Below are 16,009 nucleotides of genomic sequence, written 5' to 3'. Positions count from 1 at the left end.
ACCCTTCAATAAATTCTAGTTAAATTGAATTGAAAGCGTTAGGTGTGTCCCAGTGTTACAAAAGGATCTTACTAAGGAAGTTGCAGTAGTCAAGAGAAGCTTCATAGTCACATGCCCCGGAAAGCTCTCTGTGTAGAAGTATTAACAGCAATGGAGGCTCAACCCAGGAATGAATGGAAATTTCCCTGTCTCCGAAGTGCCTGAGAGATTCTCCCTGTCCCTTCCTCTTCCTCTCCCCTTTGCTCCCTCTCCCCCTTCCTTCACCTGTCCCTCCCCCTTCCCTCCCTCTCTCCTTCTCTTCTTTCTCTCTTCCCTCTCTTTCTCCTCTTCCTCTCTTCTCCTACCTGTAAATCATACCTCAGACAGGGGCAATTAGCACAGAGGTTTTTATTACAGCTCAGTGAGCTTTGAAATTGTAGCATATGGAAGACATTCTGTGGAAAAGAAGGAATGGTTTTTATTCCTCCTATAAAATGCTTTGGTTTGGGGACAGTCTGTGATGGATGGTTTTGAGTATATCCTGATGGTGTTTTGTCTAAAGCTTGGTAGTTTTCCTTTATGGAAAAAGCATGACCTGTCATGGTCCCAAGGGCCAAGACAGCGGGATAGGCAAGGTATGTAATTGACTAGGGCTCAACACAAGATGTGGGTTCAATGAGGCACATTTTTATAAAAGCACATTCCTAATGCCAGAAAATTCTATACTTCATGGTGCATGGGTATTTATTTTGTGATTAATCAAGTTCTATGTGTTAGAGTCAAATCTGAAAATCCCTAGTGAACAGTAAAAAATAGTGGGAGCATATTTTAAAGCATGATGGAGAAATTGTGGGGGGAGAATAGTAGTGCTATTTTCCAACCTTGTCTAGAACACACAAATGCCTTTCCCCAGCTCTGACATCCCGACCTAGACATGAGCCTCCCCAAAGGAATGGTTCTTAGTGAGTGAGACACTCAGATTCCTATTTCCAGTTCATTCTGGTCACAATAACCCTGGATGACTGTCTCCTTATGTTTTATTCACAAAGGAAACACTTTCCAAGTATCCCTTATAGCAATAGTGTCAAACTCAAATGGAAATGCCGGCCACTAAATGGCAAGCCATTCCAGCATCTCTTTCAAAAAAACCCCTAATGAGGTCACAAAGAGTCAGACACAACTGAAACAACTCATCAAGAACAAGAACAACAAATCCCTCCATAAGGATCTCTGTGAGCTACATATTGACAGTTTTTAAATGTATTATTAACTTTTACTTTGTTTTCATTTATTTTGTTAAGTGTTTTCCAATTACATTTTAATCTCATTTGGGCCCCACTCCAGAAGGAGCCAGAGATGGATACTTTCTCCTTTCCCCCTTCCCAGTGCACTGTGTTAGGCAAATGACCATAAAAGACTCTGTGGGGGTGGGGAGGGAAATGACCTTGTGTAACATTTAGCCCAGAATTTAAAAGTAGCCTTACCTTAACTGATCATTCACATCTTGAAAATTCTGTCGAGCAAAGATCACAGCTGGACTGGAGTTGACTGGAAGAGCCAAACGGTTGTTGAGATACATGTCATCCAGCCAGTACTCAAAGACCTACAGGAAAAAATGGGGGCACACACTGTAACACAGGCAGGTGAAGAAACACTGGTATATGAACTGAGACACTGCTCTTGGCTTTGGTGAACACAGATGGATTATCTTTGTCTGGACTCAGGTCCTCAATCATTCTGCTGGTGATAAATTGGGCAATAGTCATTGGTGTTTGTCAGCGCACCGTCTTGACACATCTCCCAAATCCACTTAATTTTTGAGTACCAGACAAAGATTCAGGAAACTTGTGTCCTCATCCTGACCCTGCCATGAGCTATCTGACCTAGGATGAATCATGGAACTTCTCAGAGTCTGTTTCCTCATTTTTAAATTGGTGAGAATCCTACTTGTCCTGATTATCTCACAGGGTAGTTATGAAGGTTGAATGAAATGATATTTGGGAAGGTTGTTGGAAAAAATATAAAAGTGTGATACAAAAGTGTGGTATCTTCAGCATCACCTCATCATCATCATGAGAGAAGTTTTTGCTACTGTGCCCAAGGCCTGCTGAAGCCAATGTTCAATTAAACAAGTATTTATTAAGTACTTACAATGTGACAGTTGCTTGGAAAGACAAAAACAAACATTGCCTGCACTCAACATTCTTTTTTAAAAATTTTTTGTAATAGTATTTTTCCCCAATTACATGTCAGGACAATTTTTAGCATTCACTTTTACAAGATTTTGAATTCCAAGTTTTTCTCCCTCCCTTCTCTCCCCTCTTTCTAAAATGGTAGGCAATTTTATATAAGTTATGTAGATGCTATCATGTAAACATATTTCACATTAGTCCCAATAGTGAAAGAAGAAACAGATCAAAAGAAAAAAAACCATGGAAAAGAATAAAGTAAGTGAAAAAAAAGTATGCTTCAATTTGCATTCAGAGCCCATCAGTTCTTTATCTGGATGTGGTTAGCATTTTCCTTTGTAAGTCCTTTGTACTTGTCTCAGATCATCATGTCGCCAAGAAGAGCTGAGTCATTCATAGCTGATCATCACACAGTGTTGCTGATACAGTGTACAGTGTTTTCCTGGTTCTGCTTATTTCACTTTATATCAGTTCGTACAAGTTTTTCCAGATTTTTCTCAAATCTGCCTGTTCATCATTTCTTATTGCACAATAGTATTCTGTTACATTCATATACAACAGCTTGTTCAGCCATTCCCTAGTTGATGGGCATCCCCTCAATTTCCAACATTTCGCCACCACAAAAAAGGGTGCTATGAATATTTTTGCATATGTAAATCATTTTCCCTTTTATTTCTTGCTCAGGCAATCAGGGTTAAGTGACTTGCCCAGGGTCACACAGCTAGTAAGTGTCAAGTGGCTGAGGCTCAGTTTGACTCCAAGGTCAGAACTCTATCCACTGCGCCACCTAGCTGCCGCCATTTTCCCTTTTTTATGATCTCTTTGGGGTACAGACCTAGTAGAAGTATTGCTGGATCAAAGGGTATGCACAATTTGATTGCCCTTTGGGCATAGTTCCAAATTGCTCTCCAGAATGGTTCAATCAATTTCACTAGGTAGGTGATTGTTGGTTGTAGTCCTAGCTCCTTTGCCTTCCAGAATATCATGTTCCATGATGTCCAATCCTTTAATGTTGCAGCTGCTAAGTCTTGTATATTCCTGATTGTGGCTCCCTGGTATTTGAATTGTTTCTTTCTGGCCACTTGTAGTATATTTTTTTCCTTGACCTATTAGTTCTATAATTTGGCTATAATGCTCCTCGGAGTTTTTATTGTGGGATCTCTTTCTTGAGGTGATTGCTGGATTCTTTCAGTGCTTATTTTGTCCTCTGGTTCCAGGATATCAGGGCAATATTCTTCGATAGTTTCTTGAAAGATGATGTCTAGGTCCTCTTTTTGATTATGGTTTTCAGGTAGTCCAATGACTGTGAAACTGTCTCTCCTGGATCTATTTCCCAGCTCAGTTGTTTTTCCCGTGAGATATTTTCCATTTTATTCAATTTTTTCATTTTTTAAAAATTTGTTTGATCTTTGATGTCTTACAGAGTCATTAGCTTCCACTTGCCCAATTCTAACTTTTAAGGAGTTGTTTTCTTCAGTTAGCTTTTGTACTTCCTTTTCCATTTGGCCAATTCTACTTTTTAAGCAGTTGTTTTCTTTTTCTAAGTTGTTGACTCCTTTTTCATAATTCTCTTGCACCACTCTCATTTCTTTTCCCAAATTTTCTTCTACCTCTCTTACATGATTTTTAAGCTCCTTTTAAAAGCTCTTCCATGAGTTCTTTCTGGACTTGAGACCACTTCCCATTTTTCTTTGGGGTTTTGCCCAAAAGTGTTTTGACATTGTTGTCCTCTTCAGAGTTTGTGTCAGTTGTCCCTGTCACCACAATACCTTCCAAAGTTAGATTCTTTTTTTGTTGTTGTTTTGCCCATCTTTTTTGGCCTTTTTCCTTTCTTTTAAAATTGAACTCTGGGGGCAGCTAGGTGGCGCAGTAGACAGAGCACGGATCCTGGAGTCAGAAGGACCTGTGTTCAACATTTGCTAGCTGTGTGACCCTGGGCAAGTCACTTAACTCCAATTGCCTCCCCCCCATAAAAAAAAATAAACCAAACCATGTGTAAAATTGAACTCTGCTCCTAGAGTAGAAGGAGCATGTGTCAGGCTTCTTGTTCCAGGGGCTGCAGGCCCTGGTTGTTTACCTGGTGCTGCACTGATGTTACCCTGGGGTCCATTGGGAACCCTTATGTCTGGTGCTCACATGGTGATTCTTGGAGCTGGAGTCTGCCAGTTTCGCTGGCTATGCTGAGACAAATGTGGGTCCTAGTGTTGGTATTTGCCTGCTCCACCACATTGGGGCTCAGTATCTCTTGCTGGTTTGCTGAGGTGGGGCTTGCTGCTGGCTTGCTGGGATGCTTCCTGTCCTCAACTGTGCTCCCCTTTTACCCAAGTGAGACAGACCTTTCTTGCTGATCTTCCAAGTTTCTCAGGCTAAAAGATTGTTTCACCCAATCTTTTCGCTGATTCTGCTATTCCAGGATTTGTTTTGGGGTGCTATTTTATGGTTTTTTGGAGATGAATATGGGAGAGTTACAGTGCTTTACTGCTTACTCCGACATCTTTGGATGTTCTTATGTGAATGGCACCCTCAAAGGTATACACCCAGCAGGGGCAAAGAAGAAAAAGAGCACAGTCTTTGATCTCCCATTTTAAAAAGATTCCTCCTCCCCACAACACATATATCCAAAGTTGAAGTATCCTTACTATAACTTACTTGTTTGATTATTGTCCCAGGGAAGGAAAAACCCATGGAGCTGGTAACATCTGAATGGTATAAACTTGACATAGTGGGATAAGCCTCTGTAAGCTGAGCATGACTCAAGCAATCTATCTTTTCTGTGGAAGCAGTTATTCAAACTTGACCCCTGTAGAGTACAAGGTTCTCTTCCAAGGCTCCAGAGAGCCAAGATGAGACATTCCATTTATGTAGGTGGATTTTATGGTTCATGAATTCTGGTTGCATTTTTTTTTTAAAAGAAAAAACCTTGAGTAGTGCCTGGCACATAATAAGTATTTAATACATACTTGTTGACTGACTGACTGACCTGGTGGACTAAGCCAAATTTAAGCATAGCCCACAATAAGTGTAAAGGTCAAACTTCTTAGCATGGCATTCAAAGTCCTTCAAAATCTGGCACCACCCTCCAAGTACGCTAAGCTTTGGTTGAACTGTGCTGCTTGCTGTACCCCATTTATGATCCATGATTCACAAAATAGAATTTGGAGTAAGAAGGAACCTTTACAACTATCTACCCGTATCTGAATGGAATCCATTCCCATCCCCCCATAACAAAAGATCATGAAATTGTAGGTTTAGAACTAGAAGACACCTTAGAGACTAACAAGTCTAACTCCCTCTTTTGACAGATGAGAAAACTGAGGCTGAGTCAGGTTGAATAGTTTGCCCAGTAGTCTTCTCACCTCTGCTTGAAGAATTCCAATGATGGGGACCCCTTCTCCAACTCTGAGGCAACCCAGTCAGCTCTTGAATAGGTTCTAATTGTTAGGACATTTTGCTGACATCAAGCTTAAATTTATTTCTTTGCAACTTCCAACCCTTGTTCATGCTTCTGTTTTCCTGCTACCATGCCTTTGTTTGCATTGTTCCTTGTGCCAATAATGCCCTTCCATCCACCTACTCATCTTTTAACTCTCAACCCACCCAACTGAGTTAGGATTTAAAGGATGGGTAGGTAGAAGGAAGGGCATTTCCATCAAGATCCATAAAGCCTTCCTTGATCTCCTTACCCTCAATGACCTTTACCACTCTGACCTCACACAGAATTATGTTTTTTTTTCACTTCTATCATGCATTTATCAGGTATTATTTTGTATTACATCTGTGTGTGTGTATTTATCTTCTATTAGGTTGTAAGTCCCATAAAGACAGGCTAAATTTAGTAGCTTTCCAAGAATTTAGCAAAATGCTGTGAACACAGTGGGACCTGAAAAAATGTTGGTTGAATTGTTGAGTATTCCCATTCAGATGACTGAATATGGGTCTATATCCAACTATTCTATTAACTCACTGAGTACTCCGAAGCAAGTAACTAAACCTCTCTGTCCTTCATTTTTCACATTGTAAAGTTAGCTTTTGTGGAAAAATAATAACATCTCTCCCTATCTTACTGTGGCAAGTTCCTTAAGGGCAGGGCCTGTGTTTGCAGTTCTCATTTCTCCTCAGAACCTGACATAGCAGTTCCCTTGCATGAGACTGCCACTACCAAAAGAGCAGCAGATCTGTCATTTATACTCTTAGAGAGTTGCCTGGAGCACTGAGAGTTTAAGTGATTTGCCCAGGGTCACACAGTCAGTCTGTGTAAGAGACAGGACTTGGACCTGGGTCTTCCTGACTCTAGGGCCAGTTTTTTAGCCAGCTCTCTACACTTACCTACAGTCATCAACACTGGTCTTTCCCTAGTGTTAAACTTGTGTTTAATAACATTTGTTGTTGAGAAACAAATGAAAGAATATGTATGGGAAAACATTGAGGAAGGGTATATGAAGTCCCCACATGTGCAAGGAAGCTACATTATTATATTCCTTTGGATGGGTAAAGTCCAGTGCCACCAAGCACTATGGGTGAGAGGCGGCTTTGAGAGGGATACAGACTTTTATGGAAGTAAGCCAAATTATGGTGCCAGTGGTGTTAGAAATAATGAACTCATGCTTTCTTTCTACCATTCCCTCCCCTTGGCCAGCTGGGCCTTATGTAGTGGTTTGCCTTCTTACCCAGTTTGTCATCTTCTCCCTTCTCTCCATGAGTTTCTGCTGTAACACTTCCCCTAGGCCTCCTGGGGCACCGAACTGTTCCACAATCACCTTGGTCTTCCTGTACTGCTCCTCGGGCACCAGGTGTTTCATACACCGGAGGTACGTGGCCAGGGTCTTCTGGAGTGGTGGCACAGGGAGTTTGGATAGCACCTGAGCTTGGGCAGAGAACAAGGTGATCAATGGCGCAGGTCAAGAAAGTTTGTGCTGGAAGCCCAGCCTTTTTGAGCCCTGGGCTGGGAGAACATGGGACTTCATCTTTTGAGGATGAAAGCCTTCCTTCTCTCTCTACTTGTACCTTGTTTCCTCTGCTCCCTCCCATCCCCACTCCTGCCGAGGTGAAGACAGCTCTCCATGAAATTGTGGCATCTGCAAAGTTTGGCTTTACCATTCCTCCATGCTTCTCTTCAGGCCTCATTTTTGCTCTCCTCCATGTACGGATCACCTTACCATCCATAGCTACCAGGGGCTTGTTCCCTCATTCTTACAGAGCCTGTTATTCACCTTCATTGGGATCCCCAATAGTTCCACCACTCCCTGTTCGCAGTCCACAATCCCTGTTCTGGTCTCAGCTCCCTTCACAATCTTGACATGATGATTAGCTATTTCAAAACTGTACTTTCTGCCACTCTTGAATGTCCCCCAAACCCACCCTTTCTACTCTTCCTGCATTGCTAGTCCCCTACCTTGATTAACACTCACCACCCCAAGATTACTTTGTATTTCTTTTGTGTATACTTATTTTGTATATATTCATTTGCATACATATTTTCTCTCCTATGATAGAACATAAGCTCCTTGAGAGTAGAGACTATTTCATCTATCTATTCCCGGCACATATTAGATACTTAATAAATATTTGTTGATTGATTGATCCACTATATCCACTTTGACACCTGATGTGGAGAGCACTGCCCACCCAAGCCACAAAGCTGTGCTGACTTAGTCTGCCATAAAAATATTCTCATTAACTCAAAATGGGCTTTCACCGATACTTGACAACCTTTATTATCTACCATTGACGCTATAATATTCCCCATGGTAACAACTGCCAAAACTCCACACTGTCCTCAATCCTCCAACTCCATCCTTCTTCTTCTCTCGATGACATCAAGAGAACTGAAAATTAGAAAACTGATCTGATCTGACATGAGCTACCTTAGGTCTTCTCCCTAACTCAAAAACTGTGTGTTCTCAAATCCTCTCTTCCCTTCCAGTCTCAGACAATGAAATGGTCCTCCTTCTTGACAAAACTAACCTTTCTACCCATGACTTTGATCCTATTCTGTCTCTTCTAATACTTCACTCCGTGCACCATCTCCTTTGCCCCTCATCTTATACATATCTTATTCTATTTCCTTCTTCCTCTCTGCCTACTCAGGTGTCCCTCATCCTAAAAAAAGAGCACTCTCCCTTCACTCTACTACTATATTAAGCAATCTTCCTATCTCTCTCTCTCTGCTGTCTTCATGACTAAATTTCTGAAAAGAGTAGCATATACTTACTTCTTTTACTTTCTTATTTGCTCTTTAATCCCCTGAAAACTGGCTTCTGCCCTCACTAAATCTGCTTTCTCCAAGATCACTCATGACCTCCTAGTTGCCACATCTAATGACTTTCTTAGCCCCCATTTTCCATCACCTTTCTGTAGAAGTTGATGTTGTCAACCATAGACTTTTCAGAAAGCTCTTCCCTCTTGGCTTTCTTGACATATTCTGATGCTTCTCCAACCTCACTGACTGCTCCTTGTTGGACTTTGGTTAGTTCCCTTTCCTTCTCCAATCCATTAAGTATGAACAACCCTAAAGGCTAAACATTCTTGACCCCTTCTTTACTTCTTCTGTACTCTTTTCTTTGGCAATTTTGTCTACTATTATGACTTCATTTATCTCCACTATGTGAATGATTTCCTGACTGTATCTGTGAATGATTATATCTACAGTCCTGACCTCTTCTGAACTTCAGTCTCATGTTTCTAATTAAATGCTAGACATTTCCACTTACATATTTAATAATATCTCAAGTTCCATGTGTTTAAAACAAACTCATCATCTTTCCTTCAAATTTTACCCCTTATCCTAACTTCCCTATTTCTGTTCCTGGCTCCACTATTCTTCTATGCATCCAGGCTTGAAGGAGTCATCAGTACATCTTGCCTTTCTTTCATCTCCTATATCCATTTGGTTGTGAAGTCCTTTTTTTTTTTCTACCTGAGAAATATTTCTCAAATCTGTCCCCTCCTTTCTGCTTCCACTCTATCAGTTTATTTAAGGCCCTCATTACTTCCTGCTTGAACTATTGTAATAGCCTCATAACTAGATTTCCTGCCTCTAATCTCTCCTTCCAATCTAGTCTTCATAGGGTGATGTCAAAATGATCTTCCTAGTGCACAAATCTAATCATGTCATTTTCCTACTCAAAAGCCTCCAAAGGTACACCATTGCCTCACATATAAAATACAGCTTTAGGTGAGCACTCAAGACCCTTCACAATTTAGCTGTCACCAAATATAGTTTTCATTTTGCTCTCTCTTTATGCCCTATCCATTCTAGATGCATTGGACTATTCATTGCTCCCTAATGTGTCTTATCTCACTCTGGGTACTTTCAAATGTTCTATCTCATGCCTTGAAGGGGCTCTTCCCTCTGTATCCCATGGAAATCCTTCTCCTCCTTCAAGGCCTTGGCCACCAAGACTACTTCTTCCATGATCCTCCCAGCAAGAGGTGATTATGTGATTAGTCACAACCTCCTTGGATCTCAGGTTCTTCATCAATCAACCAATAAACAAGCATTTATTAAGTGCTTATTATATACCAGAAACTATGCTAAGTGCTGGAGATATGAAGACAAAAAGTAAAACAGTCTCTGACCTCAAGAAGCTTATAGTCCAATGGGGAGATCCATACAGAGCAGATACATAGTAATGTTGTTGGGGATGGCACAGTCTGGGGATTGGAAGAGCCTTATGTAGAAGGTGATGGGGTCTGAATGCAAATTGAGACATATTATTTTTCACTTTTTTTTGTAGTTTTTTCTTTTGGTCTCTGTCTTCTTTTACAACATGACTAATATGGAAATACACATAATTGCAAATATATAACCTATATAAAATTGCTTACTGTTTTAGGGAGGGGGGAGGTAAAGAAGGGAGGGATAAAATTTGGAATTCAAAAATTTTTAAATGAATGTTAAAATTTGTTTTTACATGTAATCAAGAAAAATAAAATACTATAAAATACAATTAAAAAAAGAAAAAAATTGAGGGGATGTCCATCAATTGGGAAATGGTTGAACAAGTTGTGGTATACGATTGTGCCATAAGAAATAACAAGCAGGCTGATTTCAGAAAAAACCTGGAAAGACTTATATGACCTGATGCAAAGTGAAGTGAGAAGAACCAGGAGAACACTGTATACAGTAACAGCAATATTATACGATGATCAACTGTGAATGAGTTAGCTATTCTCAGAAATACAATGATCCAAGATAATTCCAAAAGACTTATGATGAAAAATGCTATCAATCTCCAGAGAAAGAACTGATGGAGTCTGAATGCATTTCAAAGTATACTATTTTTTCACTTTATTTTTTCATGGTTTTTTCCTTTTGGCTTGTATTTTCCTTCACAACATGACTAATATGGAAATAGGTTTTGCATGATTGCACATATATAACCTATATCAAATTGCTTACTGTGTTAGAGAAGAGAGAGAAGAGGAAGGGAGAGAATTTGTAACTCAAATTTAAAAAAAAAGAATGTTAAAATTGTTTTTACATGTAATGGGGAAAAATAAAATATTATTTATAAAAAGAAATGCTAAGATTTGGCAACTGATGGGATCTATGGGTTGAAGGAGAGTTATAAGTTTAGGATGATATTGAGGTTGTGAGCCTAGATGACTGTCAGAATGCTTATGACCTTGAGAGCAATAGGAGAGTTCAAAAGAGGGTGGGTTTGGGGAGGGGGAAAGATAATGAATTCTGTTTTGAGCATATTGAGTTTGAGAAGCCTATAAGACATTCAATTTGAATGTCCAATAGGTAGTTGCTAGGCCTGGATAGATAGAGATACAGACATATGGATATGGATATAAATATAGATACAGATCTCTGGGAGTCATCTGCCTAGATTTAATAGTTAAATTCATGGGATAAGGAAATTAACTGTAGAGAAAGAGAACCCAGGACAGAGCTGGGAGTTACACCCACAGTTAGAGAACATGACAGAGAAGATGATACTAGTAAAGTTAACGGAAAACAACATTCACACATGTAGGAACAGAACCAAGGAATAGAAGAAGACCAACAACTCAGAGAAAAAGGGAATGTCTAGGAGGGAGGGGAGGTCAATAGTGCCAAATCTTGCAGAAAGGTCAAGAAGGATGAGTTTTGAGTAAATGAGTTGGTTGGCCGAGTTGGCCAGCAGGTAGTAAGAGTCAAAGGTGGGTTATGGACTCAAGTCCTTTGACTCCAGAATGAGTGTTCGTACCTGTATTACTTTTCCTCCCATTCAGAAACTACTGAGCATCTTTCCTAACTTTTTCATTTTTTTTCTTGCTCTGTATATGTCTTAATTGTTTTCTCTTTTTCCTCCTCTCCTTTAGTCTTTCTCCTTCCAACTTCTATCTGCCTTTTCCTCTCCCTTCTTCCTCTTCCTCCAAATTCTTTTTCCTTTCTTTCCTCTCCTTCTGCTCCATTCTTCCTTGTCTATCCCTTAACTAGATATACATGAAATTGAAAATTTTTAAAAATCCTGAAATATAATTTTATTTTGTTAAAAATTTTAAAGTATGTGAATGGAAGGTTGCATATATCACTCAAAAAAAACCCCTCACTAAATTAAGCTACTTTTTAATTTGTATGTGTCCCTCAATGGATCCTTTCCCCTCCTTTAGTATTATTGGCTCTTAAAATAAACAAAGGTTCCTCACCATTGCCATGGAGCCAAATGAGTTGTTTTACTAAAAACACGTTGTGTTGTGCAGCAAAAGGAAGTTGTGATCTCACCGGTATGGGGGAGTTGGATTTCCAGGTGGAGACTGAGTATTTTCCCTCATTATATGTCCTTCTGTCTTTCAGTGGAAGAACTAACTGAAATCACATTTTTGATCTACTTTTGAAAACTGGAAACTGGAGACAAAAATCTCCAGTTATGCTCCAGCATAATGTAGCAGACGTTGCAGTCTTTGGTCTTATATCAACCAGATACCATCGTATCCCCATTTATATGTCAGCCCCACTTGCCTAATCCTGTCTCCACCATCTAATACCAAGCCAACCTTAATTCCATTCACCTATTGCCCAGCTAAAGGACAATAAATAACCTTAAGAGCAAGGGAGAGGAAGTAAGGAACTCTTGGGGGATAATGACTTAGGGACAGGGAAGGTAACTTTGGGTGACACCCTACCAAATGGACTCCAACCCTGAATTTGCATTGAACCTTTCTACCCAATGGGAAACTCAAATGAAACCTGTAAGTGAAGCAGGAACAAAGAAACAAAGGTCAGGTTTATCTCCCTGGTCTGCTTATTCTCCTGGGTACCAGAGGAGGAATATTGTGATGCTGTATAGATCAGAAGCATGGTATAGTGAAAAGAGCACCAAATTTAGAGTCAGAGGACCTAAGCTTCAATCCCAACTTTGCCACTTACTATGTGATTTGGGGCCCCAGTTTCTTCAACTGTAAAATGGTGTGTTGGTGATCTCCAAGGTCCCTTCCAGCTGTAAATGCTCAGATCCTAGAGGTATATGTTATCAGTGGGTATATGTTAGCCTGAAGCATAAAAAAGCCTCTTCTCCCCACCCCAGGGTAGGAGAGGCAGCCTGCCTAGTGAAAGTGGGGAAAATGGGGAACCTGGAGATGTGAATTTCCTCTGGCCTGGGAGCAGAGGCCACTTCACTTAGGAGGAAAGAGACCGTGAGCTGCAAAGGACTTTTGTGTGAGCAAACAAATCTGGGCGGGTCCAAGGTTCATTAGCCCCAAATAAATTGATAATTGGGCATAGAATCATAGAATTTGAGAACTGGAAGGAGTTGTTCTGTTTGGCTTTAGAGGGGAGTTCCAGTGTCTATATTTAGAGATATAGGGAATAGATTTTGGGTCCATAGAAGGAAACACATCTTACCAAATAGAGCCATCCCCAAAAGAGGACTTAAAGCTCGAGGACACTTTAGATATCATACATGACCATAGATTTAGAGTTGGAAGAAATTTAAGAGGCCATCTGGTCCAACTTCATTTTATAAAAGAGGAAACTGAAGCCCCCAGAGATTAACTTGCTCTTCAAGGTACAGATAGTAAGTAGCAAAGAGGATATCTAAATGTATCTCTCCTGATCCTAGATTTAGCGCTTTCCTCTATGCCACTGCTGCTTCCATGGAATAGACTGCTTCATAAGGTAGTGAGCTCTCCACAGTCAGATGTCTATTATCATCCAGTGGAATGTCTGCTTTTTTTCAGATATACCATCCCCAATTTGAAGGAACCTAGGGAGGCTTGGTGAACAGCTGGTTGGCTGATCAAACATTTGGGTATTCTGGTACCTTCTGGGAATCTTGTCTATCCTGGGGAGCCAAATACCAGGAGGAGGGCCAAAGCCCTAGAATATGGTGGAAGGGTCTGTGTAGCTATTAGCTGGTGTATGAGCATGTCCCTGGAAGAAGTCTCAGAGTTGCAACCTGGCAGGTATGTCTGCAGTGGGGTGTGGGTAGACATGTAGAAACAAGTGTCTTGATGTCAGCACTTCTGCGAAATGCCTCCCTTTGTCATCAAGAAGAAGAGAGGCCAATAACAGCACATTAGAGCAGCATGAGTTCATTCTTCTGGTCCTCCATTGCAAACAATATAAGGTTCTGTAATTCTTTGTCCTCTGAGTGCCCTGTATAGAGTCCCCTAACAATGAGCAGGAACTATTTTATAGCTCTGGACTAGGTACTCAGAAGCAGGGGAATCAGAATCCTAGAGAGCTGGAAGGGAACTTAGATAATATCCAGTTCAACATTCTCTTAAACAAATGAAGAAACTGAGTCTAGGGCTCAGAGAAACATAGTGACTTGTCCAAGATCAATGTCAAAACAGAGACTGGAAATATGGTCTCCTGGTATTCTCTGGAAGTTTTCAAAATCTTTTTGAAGGTAGTATTGGGGGAGGGAGTGTGGGGTAAGAGTGACATGTAGGAAGCCATGTTTTTGTAAGATTTATCTTGTGAATGATAAACTATGAGTCTATACACCTCTAGTTGATGGACTTGAAATGCAGAATGAGACACATTTATTTTTCTGTTTGTTTTTGTCGATTTTTTTGTGACACGTATTTTTGAACATGGCAAATTTGGGAATTTGTTTTGCTGGATTGTGCATATTTGTTATAAGAATTTTATTTTTCTTATTTTAAAAATTATTTAATGGGGGCCAGAAAGAGGGAGAGATAGATACATGTAATTTTTAAAAATCTTTTGACAATGTGCAGGATGGATTGGAAAGGACAGAGAACTGATATATGGCACTATGTATTATATAGTTTCACATGTATATCTGTGTCAAATGTTGGTCTTCTCTAGTGAAAAGTTGGGAGGGAGGGAGGGAGGAAAACAGCTTGGAACTCAAATGTAACCCCCCCAAAATTACAGGGTAGCAAAAAGTTACACGAAGTCCACAAAGGATATACACCCTTTGACCCAAGCTAAAGAGATCAAAGAAAGGACAAAAATGGAAAATTAAAGAACTGTCCTTCTATTAAAGAATGACAAAGCAAATTCTGCTACGTAAATTTGTAGTAGCATATTATTGTGCCATAAGAAATGATGAAATAAACAATTTAAGAGAAAGCTAGGAAGACCTCTATGGTCTGATACAGAACTAAATGAGGTAGCGCCAAAAGAACAATTTTTATAAAAGCAGCAATATTATAGAGAAAAACAACTGTGAAAGACTTTTGAACTCTCATCAATGGAATAACAAACCATTAAGTCCAGAAGAGTAAAGATGAAACAGAGTCAAAACTAAACAAAGTCAAAGCTAAATATGAAACATTTCAGAGACATGATGACCTTAAAATGCAGTGAGAGACCTACATTTTGGGGTATTGCCAATTTGGGGAATTGTTTTCCTAGACTATGCATCTTTATATTGAGGATTTTCTTTTTCTTTTTCTTTTTCATTCATTGTTATTGTCCAATGATGGGATACAGAGGAAAGGGCAGATTATAAATGTATATGAAATATATAAATATGTTTTTAAAACCAAAAAAAGAATTTGCAAAATGAGATGGATGCTGCCCAACTACTTAGATAGCACCTCTCAGGGAGGCCTTACTGAGAGCGTAGGAAATGAGGTTGCATCACCAGTTTTCTCAGAACCAAGGCTCTTCTTCTGCTTTGCTAGATTTGGGACAGTTTGGAGGAGTAGAAAGGGCAGGTCAGATAGTCTAAGCCTTCTTGACTCTCAGGAAAATAGAGATCCTTCAAGGGAACAGGCAGAGGCCAGCAGGGAAAATCTCCATAGAGCTAAAGGCCATGAGTCTGCCCTCTAGATACATTTCCTTAGCCTGAAGAGTGATTTCCTAATTGGGATCAAGGCAATGGTGACCAGACCATGACACCTCTTTGGCAACAGGGCCTGGGTTTATGGCTTTTGTAAATTCCCATTTCTAACTCCATGGTAGCTGATCCCTTTTTACGAGATGAGGATGCAATCAAATTGGAAGCTTCTTACTTCCTCTGTCCTCCCAAGAAATGGATAATATTTGGAATAAGAGATGAAGGACTCCATGGGAAATGATTTCTGGGAAACTTACAGTTGTTAATTTAGGACTTAGCCCACGGGTCATTCAGAGATTTTAGGAATATGATCACTTACAGCCTCCTCTTTGCTGCTGGCATCCTTTTCGGTCATTTTGTGGGGCTTTTTCTCCAGGACGGGCATCTTTGAGTTTTATCTGCTCCCCTTCTGGCTTGAGTCCAGGAGTCAATGCTGTTGGGGATACACACCCAGTTCTAGGGACCAAAAGAGAAGGTTGGGAGGGGAGGTCAGTGTACATTTGCAAATCAGACCTGAGAGCACCCTCAAAGTCTTGAGTCCCCTTACTTCCTTCTCTCCAACCTTAAGTCTAAGCCAGCTCCTCCTCCATAAAT

At 40.2% G+C, this 16,009-nt stretch overlaps 1 protein-coding gene across 1 annotated transcript in view; it reads right to left on the bottom strand.

Moving 5' to 3' along the window:
* Positions 1-15,800, bottom strand: part of CHAT (choline O-acetyltransferase) — a 96,863-nt gene extending 81,063 nt beyond the window's left edge. Inside the window, exons 1-3 of the mRNA XM_027861001.1 lie at positions 15,735-15,800; positions 6,836-7,027; positions 1,464-1,582 (exon numbers count right to left, since the gene is read on the bottom strand). Of these exons, the coding sequence (XP_027716802.1) occupies positions 1,464-1,582; positions 6,836-7,027; positions 15,735-15,800 (377 nt within the window). The remainder of the gene's footprint in view (positions 1-1,463; positions 1,583-6,835; positions 7,028-15,734) is intronic.
* Positions 15,801-16,009: the final 209 nt, after the last annotated feature.

Source organism: Vombatus ursinus, unplaced genomic scaffold (genome assembly GCF_900497805.2).
Source record: "Vombatus ursinus unplaced genomic scaffold, bare-nosed wombat genome assembly UNPS02000749.1, whole genome shotgun sequence".
Lineage (NCBI taxonomy): Eukaryota > Metazoa > Chordata > Mammalia > Diprotodontia > Vombatidae > Vombatus > Vombatus ursinus.
This window is presented reverse-complemented; position numbering and strand designations above follow the sequence as displayed.